Raw genomic sequence first — 10,642 nt, 5'->3', positions numbered from 1 at the left:
TTTCTAGTGACATTTATTTGGATACATCCATGCAACTGTACATACATAGTGCCTGTTGAGGGATGACACCCAGAGTAAATCAATTTAATCTATTTAAATACATTTTAAAATTAGAAAATGTCATGTCTTTTTTTTAATGTTTGTTGTTCATAGTTCGGTTGATCACTGCAATATTCCTTCCAACATTTAATATAATATTACTACTTACATTTAATATTTTAAAACATTTAGTGCAGGGGGGTAGAATCGAGTGGATTTGGGCCATTGCTGGGCCATTGCTGTCCCTAAAATGGCAACTTTGATTCAGTTCAGGCTGCCATATCTGGCCCGAATGACACAGGCCTAGTCCGTCATTCATTTCAGACTCGGGCTGGATCCGGCAGCTGGGCCAGCAGTTTTAGATATGGCATGCCGGAATCAGTCCAGACGTTTGTGCTACCTGGTTAGGCATAGGCCTACACACTTGTGATTTAAAACAATCCACAAGAAAAAAAATTAAAGAAGCTCTGTGGCTAGGTCATGCTCCCCGGTGAAGTATTTTTTATGATTTTATTTAGACAGAAGTAATTATATAATTTGGGCCAAACATCAATTTCCTTTCATGCAATCCAGCAAACAGTACAATGTGCACTCGCCAACTTTCCTTTCCAATTTGCAAGAGGCTGAAACCAGAGATCTGTATATAATGACGAGATGCTCACGTCTCTGCCCTAACACTGGGAGTCTTTGTCCCAAATGCCGGAAGGCAGGCACCAAGTTCAGGTCTGTATATTATGCCCATAGAAATGCATTGGGCTTATTCTTGACAGATTTTGGCGAGAGTGATCGATCTCGCTTCGCCTCTTCCCATCTGCTGAAGCTATATCACCTGAGAAAGTATTTGAGTGAGCGAAAGAGCGACCCCTCTATATGTAGCCCATGTATCTGATACTGTCTCGCCAGAAATAGTATGACATGACATACTCTTTTGGTCCAGACAGAATCAGATACATGGTCTATACATACTGAGACAGAGGGGAACTGTTTTGCTCGCTCGGATGCTTTAGCTGAGATTGATGGGTCTTTCTGTCGGCGCGGGTCTCGGTCAAATAAATGATCAATATTTCAATATTTGATTTGGTCGGGCAAGGAGGTACGCAGGCCCTGCTTCAGATAAATAGTACTAGACCTATACACACGGAGGATAGATTTTACAGGTGCTTGGTTGAGTGAACAATTACAAGACAAACAAATCAGCACACTAATGCTCCCCAGAGTGGTTTCCACAGTTTCATATTCATAAACCCTTGTCTGATATCACTAAAAATAGGGATAAGAAAGGAACTCCGTGTAGGAATAGATTAACCGGAGGCTTCTTTAATTTACAATCAGTCTTTTCTCCTGAGTGGCGCAGTGGTCTAAGGCACTGCATCTCATTGCTAGAGGCATCACTACAGACACCCTGGTTTGAATTCAGGCTGTATCACAACCGGCCGTGATTGGGAGTCCCATAGGGCGGAGCACAATTGGCCCGGCATCGTCCGGATTTGGCCGGTGTAGGCCGTCATTGTAAATAAGAATTTATTCTTAACTGGATTGCATAGTTAAATAAAGGTTCCATTTTTAAATTCAAATAGTAATGTTACATTCCTTTCCATTACCTGTTTCTCTCTCTCATTGACCAAACTATTATGCTCTCCTAGAGGTGTACCCAGCTGACAGAGTGTTTTTGTTATATTCTACAAGGTTGCATATTGGTTACATTAGAACCAACGTTGTCTCAACGTTTTGATTTAGGAGAAAAAGGTTTCCCTTGTCCAACGTTTGAATTACCCTTCACAATGTTTCTCACAAAACATTTTCAAAGTGCCATTCTTAAAACATTTTATAACGTTGTACAAGGTTGTGGTATCATACTAGATTGTATATGCTCCTGTCCTGAAAGTCATACAGTAAATAATAAATCAGTTTCATTTCATGTGTATGTTCAGGACTAAAGATTCAAGACTAAAGTCTACTGCAATCTAGCCAAATAAAAAGCACTAGCTGGTAGTAGTGTGGCATTGCGTGGGTGATCTTCGGGACAAGTAAGAGTTGTGATTGTAAGCATAGAGTTGTGTTCTATTGAATTCTGTGATTGAGGTCCTCTCTCTCTCTCGCTCCTTATTTCTGTAACTCTCTCATGCAGGCTACAGTATGTAATTTAAGGTACAGTAAATATGACACGAGAGAGAGCGGCTGGAGACTGGAGTAACTTAGAAACATGAGGAATGACCATCATGAATATAAGATTTTTTTTGTAATACCATTTATGAGTATTTCAACCATAACATAGCATACAACATTCAATGGTGTAATTAAACAACACACGTCATGCTAGGATATCATACTTTGAATGTATGTATGCACATACAGTATACAGTTAAAATACAATCAATGTTCTTCTATCAGTACCTGCTGACTAATATACGGCTGCTGCCCTCCCATTACGAACGGAGAGGATATGGTGGCTCAGAGACTTAATCATCTTTTCCAGTCGAGGTTTGGGCATGGCATGGCGGCTGAACCAGTAATTATCCCAGGGCCTATACTGGCTCAGTGGGCAACAGTACATTGCATCAGAGGCGATCAGGTGGCTTCCAACACGCTTGGATACATAGAGCTTGTAGTCCCACAGGGGGCAGCGTTCTGGATCGTCGGCCAGGCCGTGCATCCGTACGGGGCTCTGTTCTGGGAAATTAGTATTGTTCCACTCCAGGTATTCCAGTTTTTCCCCGTCGCCCGTCCCTGGGTGGGTCTCCGTGGCCGTGTGGAAGTCGGAGACTCGCCCAGGCCAGACTCCCTGGAGGTGGAACTTCCCAAAGGCCTTGAGGTTGTTGAGCAGGACCAGGTTGAGCAGCCCATCCGGTGTGGCCCTAGACAGGACCCCTGCCTGCCTCAGTGCAGCCTCCTCTTCTCTCCTCAAGCTCTGGATCACCAGGATGTCTCTGTCCCACTCTCTCTGCTTCAAGTGCTGGCAGCAGCTATCCAGTTCCCTAATGGTGTTTGTGAACTCGGCTGACTTCCGGATACTGAAGCTGCAGCCCTGGTTCTGCAGATCACGGTCCAGCATACGGGCGTATGTCGTAAGAGTGTTGCTGCTCAGGGCGTGCAGGCGGGACTCCTCCCACACATACTGGAAGAAGGCGACCAATAACCTGTCCAGCTCGGCGATAGGCAGGCTGCCTGGACAGCAGGCCCCCGGATGGTTTTGAGAGTTTAGCCACATGACAAAGGTCATGAGATTGCCCAGGCTGGCCTCTGCTCTCTTTGGCCCCCCTGGAAGAAACATAGAAAAATAACAGTCACACTACTAACCTTGCCCCAGACACCATTTACATTGAATAAACCGTACAGTAATTTAAATGTGAGTAACTACAACTTAGACAATCATAATATTACCATCGATAATGGCGCCGAAGGATACGGCTGCCGTTTTACAATCCCGCAACCAATTGTGCATGTTTTTTCACGTTATTCGTAACTTATTTTGTACATAATGTTTCTGCCACTGTGTCTTATGACCAAAGAGAGCTTCTTGATATCAGGGCAGCGATTACTCCCTCCGTACTGGAGGAATTCTTCTTCAACGAGTCGGACGGGAAGGATTTACTCCAGACACCCGACAAGGCCCTCATCTCTGTCATTCGCAGGAGGAAAAGACGGAGGTATTGTGGACGACAGTCCGGGTGCTTTGCAAGGATACGTCGCCGAGAGGGTAATCTACCTTTACCATCGGTCCTATTCGCCAACTTACAATCAATAGATAATAAAATAGACAAACTACTAGCATGTATATCCTACCAACGGGACATAAAAAAAATGTAATATCTTATGTTTCACCGAGTCGTGGCTGAATGACTTTTTCGGCAGGATAGAACAGCGGCCTATTGGTAAGACAAGAGGCGGCGGCCTATGCATATTTGTTAACAGCAGGTGCACAAAATCTAAGGAACTCTCTAGGTTTTACTCACCTGAGGTAGAGTATCTCATGATAAGCTGTAGACCACACTATTTACCAAGAGAGTTTACATCTATATTTTTCATAGCTGTCTATATACATTTGAAGTCGGAAGTTTACATGCACTTAGGTTGGCGTCATTAAAACTCGTTCTTGTTAACAAACTATAGTTTTGGCAAGTCGGTTAGGACATCTACTTTGTGCATGACACGTACTTTTCCAACAATTGTTTACAGACAGATTATTTCACTGTATCACAATTCCAGTGGGTCAGAAGTTTACATACACTAACATGACTGTGCCTTTAAACAGCTTGGAAAATTCCAGAATATTATGTCATGGCTTTAAAAGCTTCTGATGGGCTAATTGACATAATTTGAGCCAATTGGAGGTGTACCTGTGGATGTATTTAAAGGCCTACCTTCAAACTCAGTGCATCTTTGCTTGACATCATGGGAAAATCAAAAGAAATCAGCCAAGACCTCAGAAAAAAAATTGTAGACCTCCACAAGTCTGGTTCATCCTTGGGAGCAATTTCCAAATGCCTGAAGGTACCACATTCATCTGTACAAACAATAGTACACAAGTATAAACACCATGGGACCAAGCAGCCGTCATACCGCTCAGGAAGGAGACACGTCCTATGCAAATCAATCCCAGAACAACAACAAAGGACCCTGTGAAGATGCTGGAGGAAACAGGTACAAATGTATTTATATCCACAGTAAAACGAGTCCTATATTGACATAACCTGAAAGGCCGCTCAGCAAGGAAGAAGCCACTGCTCCAAAACCACCATAAAAAAGCCAGACTCTGGTTTGCAACTGCACATGGGGACAAAGATCATACTTTTTGAAGAAATGTCCTCTGGTCTGATGAAACAAAAATAGAACTGTTTGGCAATAATGACCATCGTTATGTTTGGAGGAAAAAGGGGGGGAGTCTTGCAAGCTGAACAACACTATCCCAACCGTGAAGCACGGGGTGGCAGCATCATGTTGTGGGGGTGCTTTGCTGCAGGAGGGACTGGTGCACTTCACAAAATAGATGGCATCATGAGGAAGGAAAATGATGTGGCTATATTAAAGCAACATCTCAAGACATCAGTCAGGAAGTTAAAGCTTGGTTGCAAATGGGTCTTCCAAATGGACAATGACCTTTAGCATACTTCCAAAGTTGTGGCAAAATGGCTTAAGGACAACAAAGTCAAGGTATTGGAGTGGCCATCACAAAGCCCTGACCTCAATCCTATAGAAAATTTGTGGGCAGAACTGAAAAAGCATGTGTGAGCAAGGAGGCCTACAAACCTGACTCAGTTACACCAGCTCTGTCAGAAGGAATGGGACAAAATTCACCCAACTTATTGTGGGAGCTTGTGGAAGGCTACTCGAAACATTTGACCCAAATTAAACAATTTAAAGGCAATGCTACCAAATATTAATTGAGTGTATGTAAACTTCTGACCCACTGGGAATGTAATGAAAGAAATAAAAGCTAAAATAAATCACTCTTCTATTATTCTGACATTTCACATACTTTAAACAAAATGGTGATCCTAACTGACCTACTCTGATTAAATGTCAGGAATTGTGAAAAACTGAGTTTAAATGTATTTGGCTAAGGAGTATGTAAACTTCCGACTTCAACTGTACCACCGCAGACCAATGCTGGCACTAAGACTGCACTGTATACGGCCATAAGCAAACAGGAAAACGCTCATCCAGAGGCGGTGCTCCTAGTGGCCGGGGACTTTAATGTAGGGAAACTTAAATCCATTTTACCTCATTTCTATCAGCATGTTCATTGTGCAACCAGAGGGAAAAAAACTCTAGACCACCTTTACTCCACACAGAGATGCATACAAAGCATTTGGCAAATCTGACCATAATTCTATCCTCCTGATTCCTGCTTACAAGCAAAAACTAAAGCAGGAAGCACCAGTGACTCGGTCAATAAGAAAGTGGTCAGATGAAACAGATGCTAAGCTACAGGACTGTTTTGCTAGCACAGACTGGAATATGTTCCGGGATTCTTCCGATGGCATTGAGGAGTACACATCAGTCACTGGCTTCATCAATAAGCGCATCGATGACGTCGTCCCCATAGTGACTGTGGGTACATACCCCAACCAGAAGCCATGGATTACAGGCAACATCCGCACTGAGCTAAAGGGTAGAACTGCCGCTTTCAAGGAATGGGACGCTAACCCGGAAGCCTATAAGAAATCCTGTTATGCCCTCCGACGAACCATCAAGCAGGCAAAGCGTTAATACAGGACTAAGATTAAATCGTACTACACCGGCTCCAACACTCGTCGGATGTGGCAGGGCTTGCAAACTATTACAGACTACAAAGGGAAGCACAGCCATGAGCTGCCCAGTGACACAAACCTACCAGACAAGCTAAATTACTTCTATGCTCGCTTTGAGGCAAATAACACTGAAACATGCAAGAGAGCACCAGTTGTTCCGGACGACTGTGTGATCACGCTCTCCGTAGCCGGTGTAAGTAAGACATTTAAACAGCTCAATGTTCACAAGGCAGCAGGGCCAGACGGATTACCAGGACGTGTACTCCGAGCATGTGCTGACCAACAGGCAAGTATCTTCACTGCCATTTTCAACTTGTCCCTGTCTGAGTCTGTAATACCAACATGTTTCAAGCAGACCACCATAGTGTTCTTGGGCACAGGGACTAAGGTAACCTGCCTAAAAGACTACCGACCCATAGCACTCACGTCTGTAGCCATGAAATGCTTTGAAAAGCTGGTCATGGCTCACATCAACACCATTATCCCAGAAACTCTAGACCCACTCCAATTTGCATACTGCCCCAACAGATGATGCCATCTCTCTTGCACTCAACACTGCCCTTTCCCACCTGGACAAAAGGAACACCTGTGTAATAATGCGATTCACTGACTACAGCTCAGCGTTCAACACCATACTGCCCTCAAAGCTCATCACTAAGCTAAGGACCCTGGGACTAAACACCTCCCTTTGCAACTGGATCCTGGACTTCCTGACGGGCTGCCCCCAGGTGGTAAGGGTAGGGAACAACATCCGCCACGCTGATCCTCAACATGGGGGCCCCTCTGGGGTGCGTGCTCAATCCCCTCCTGTACTCCCTGTTCACCCATGACTGCATGGCCAGGCACGTATCCAACACCATAATCAAGTTTGCCAATGACACAACGGTGGTAGGCCTGATCACCGACAACAATAAGACAGCCTATAGGGAGGAGGTCAGAGACCTGGTCGTGTGGTGCCAGGACAACAGCCTCTCCCTCAACGTGATCAAGACAAAGGAGATGATTGTGGACTACAGGAAAAGGAGGACCGAGCACGCCCCCATTCTCATCGACGGGACTGTAGTGGAACAGGTTGAGAGCTTCAAGTTCTTTGGTGACACATCACCAACAAACTATCATGGTCCAAACACACTAAGACAGTCATGACAGGGCACAACAAAACAGTCAAGACAGGGCACGACAAAACCTATTCCTCCTCAGGAAACTGAAAAGATTTGGCATGGGTCCTCAGATCCTCAAAAGGTTCTACAGCTGCACCATCGAGAGCATCCTGACTGGTTGCATCACTGCCTGGTATGGCAACTGCTCAGCCTCTGACCGCAAGGCACTACAGAGGGTAGTGCGTACGGCCCAGTACATCACTGGGGCCAAGCTTCCTGCCATCCAGGACCTCTATGCCAGGCGGTGTCAGAGGAAGGCCCTAAAAATTGTCAAAGACTCCAGCCACCCTAGTCATAGACTGTTCTCTCTGCTACCGCACGGCAAACGGTACCGGAGTGCCAAGTCGAGGTCCAAAAGGCTTCTTAACAGCTTCTACCCCCAAGCCATAAGACACCTGAACAGCTAATGAAAGGGCTACCCAGACCACTCTTTTACGCTGCTGCTACTCTCTGTTTATAATCTATGCATAGTCACGTACATATTACCTCAATTAACTGGTGCCCCCGCACATTGACTCTGTACCGATACCCCTTGTATATAGCCTCGCCTGTTATTTTACTGCTACTGTTTATTTGTTACTTTTATTTTCAATGTTTTTACTTATGTTTTTCACTTACATTTTTTTTATTAACTTCTTAAAGCAGGGGTGGGCAATTCCAGTCCTCGAGGGCCTGATAGGTGTCACAGTTTTTCCCCAGCCCCAGCTAACACACCTGACTCCAATAATCCCCTAATCATGATCTTCAGTTTAGAATGACATTTGATTAATCAGCTGTGTTTGCTAGGGATGGAGAAAAAGTGTGACACCAATCAGGCCCTCGAGGACTGGATTAAAGCATTGTTGGTTAAGTGCTTGTAAATAAGAATTTCACTGTAAGGTCTACACCTGTTGTATTCGGCACGTGACAAATATAATTTGATTTGGTGTTATAACCACTATATTCTGTGCTGTAATGTAAAGTCCTACCCACATGAAAATATATTTACCATAACCTCTGTACATTAGTAATTAGTAAATCTGCCCCATAATAATGTACTAATCATTACTGCAGCAGATGTACTCACTTTTCTCTGCTGGTTTCTTGGGTGCTGCCTTCACCTTGCCTTTATTAGTGGGACAGTGCCCTGAGGCCACACCTGATCTCTCAGGTGTAGGTGGGAAGACGGGAGCACTACAGGAGCCCTGCCTGTGGGTTTCAACCTGGCCCTGGAATAGGGGTTTAGGAGGGGAGAGGGAACACTGTCCACCCTTAGGAGTCGCCCACTCCTCATCTTCTGGGGCGCGCTCAATGTCTGAAAGGCAGCTTCGGAGAGGGGTGATGTCAAGAGCTGTAATGAGGTTTTCATTTGGGCCTGGGCTTTCCTCCTTTAGAACTGTCCTCTTCTCAATGCCCCTTCCCGCTTGGTTTGACTCCTTGTTCGTTTGCTCTAGCTCCACCCTAACTTCCATGTGGATATTGCCTTTGGGGTGCTCCTTAACAATCATCCTAGGAAAGTATGGTTGTTTCACAGTTCTCTGCTGCTTGGACTTTAAAGTCAAGGCCTCTTCCAGCATTCTCACTGGGGCATCTCCTCCCTCTCTTGACACATGGGTCACAAGGCTACAGTGGCTCACGTCGGATTCAACCCCATTTTCATCAGTAATATTCCCAATGAATGGGGTATATACCATCTCCCCTTCCTCTTCGTCATCCGAGGACAGGCGTTGTATTCTCCTCCTCTTGCTCCTATGACCTACATCCACCTCCTCCTCTGTCTTTTCCTCCTCAACTTTCACCTCTGTGGCAAGTGTCAAGGCCCAGTCGAAGGCATGTCCAACCTCACATCTCCAATTAACTTTGCACTGATGCCCAACCCCTGGGTTAAGTTTTCCCTTGTGCCAAAGCTTGTGGGGACAGTGGGAGCCATGAGAGTGAGCCCAAGTGACTAATTTCCTAAGATCCTCCAGCATAACACCTGCTTGGACATGGCAGGTGGGCTTTCAAAGTAACAAAAAATTAAAATGTAAGCTTTGAATGTCTGGTAACCAGTGACAGTTAAATCAACTATTTGTATTAACCAGTGCTTGACTTGGGCAGGAGCTCATCAGAGCGGAGTACCTGCACCTCAAATGTTAAACTAAATAATCCTCCCAGGAAGTATTGTTTTTTTAGATAAATGGGGGAAAAATAGCCTCATTTTAGTAGGCTAAAATGTATATATCAAATCTGAAAACACAGACACAATGTAAGTTATAAACTACTCATCCTAGGACAGTTTAGTGTAGATATTAGAAGAGAAATGTAGCCTATTTGCAAAACTAAATCAGTGTAAAGCAAAATTCCTTACCTCTTCCATTGCTCCTACGCCTTTGCTGTAGAGTGCAAAATCAATAACGTCGATTATTGTCAAAATATCTTATCACCTAATTTTTAAAGGCTCTGCGACACTAAGTTTGTGCATTTGCTTTGAAACATCAACAAGCAATCATCAAATGTTGTGACTACAGTATTTTGAATGTCATTGGAATTTTAGAACGTTCAAATACACCGCGAAAAGCGTGTGTAACGTCTCGACCAGAAGACATGGCTCCGCTCCACAACACTTCGCTACAAAAGATTGGCCGCTTCGTTGGCATGAACCTATTCAAGTAAGTAAGTAAGTACATTTTGAAAATGTTAAACGATGTATTATTAGCCAGCTAGCTATAGCAGCCCACTGGTGTGCAGGCTAATGAGCTGCTAGCTAAATAGCTAGCTAGCCAACTTTACATACTTGGCTAAGTGAAATATCATCAGTTAGCTTTCTTCATATTAGCATGGTATCTTGATTTAGGCATATTTATAATTTTAAATTAAAAACACAGGCTCTAAATGCATTTGTAGATATCAGCAATGGAAGAGGGTGAAATGATTTTCTGCTCTTAACTGTCATAAAAAGGAGTACGTTTACTAGTTAAATAAGGCGGGTTGTGTGTGGGATGACATCATGAAAAGATTCTCCAGTTCTAGTCCTTAGAGAGGAGAACTATGAAGACAGATAGATAGATAATAATCAGGGCTGTGTAATTGAAATAAAATGAAGCCTGTTGCTTTGTGATGTTGTCTTTCCTGAGACATGGAGAGCTGCGAAAGCCTGTCTGCAGATGAAGAGGTCCCAAGAGACTGCTGGCACGTCCTTGTATGCCATGGGTTGTATGTGTACTTATGTTA

The 10,642-nt window shown here is 44.2% G+C and overlaps 1 protein-coding gene across 2 annotated transcripts; it reads right to left on the bottom strand.

Annotated features, from left to right (window-relative positions):
- Window positions 1-2,270: 2,270 nt before the first annotated feature.
- LOC115151612 (uncharacterized) lies at window positions 2,271-10,325 on the bottom strand. 2 transcript variants are annotated; one of them, XM_029695686.1, is made up of 3 exons: window positions 9,780-10,325; window positions 8,517-9,429; window positions 2,271-3,297 (listed from the first exon to the last, which is right to left on the bottom strand). In XM_029695686.1, the coding sequence occupies exons 1-3, from the start codon at window positions 9,786-9,788 to the stop codon at window positions 2,441-2,443; spliced, it is 1,779 nt and encodes a 592-aa protein (XP_029551546.1). In that variant the 5' UTR covers window positions 9,789-10,325; the 3' UTR covers window positions 2,271-2,440. The 2 variants fall into 2 exon arrangements, with proteins under 2 accessions (XP_029551546.1, XP_029551547.1); XM_029695687.1 differs by having other exon boundaries at window positions 8,517-9,410.
- Window positions 10,326-10,642: the final 317 nt, after the last annotated feature.

The sequence above is a fragment of the Salmo trutta genome, chromosome 17 (assembly GCF_901001165.1).
Source record: "Salmo trutta chromosome 17, fSalTru1.1, whole genome shotgun sequence".
Lineage (NCBI taxonomy): Eukaryota > Metazoa > Chordata > Actinopteri > Salmoniformes > Salmonidae > Salmo > Salmo trutta.
Note: the sequence above shows the minus strand (reverse complement) of the source record. Positions and strands in the feature narration are given on the sequence as shown.

Bases quoted from the DNA above. Each gene is read 5' to 3' on its own strand.
- LOC115151612 (XM_029695686.1), bottom strand. The intron at 3,298-8,516 runs GTGAGTACATCT...TGTTTCTTCCAG, and splicing joins CAAGAAACCAGCAGAGAAAA to GGGGGCCAAAGAGAGCAGAG.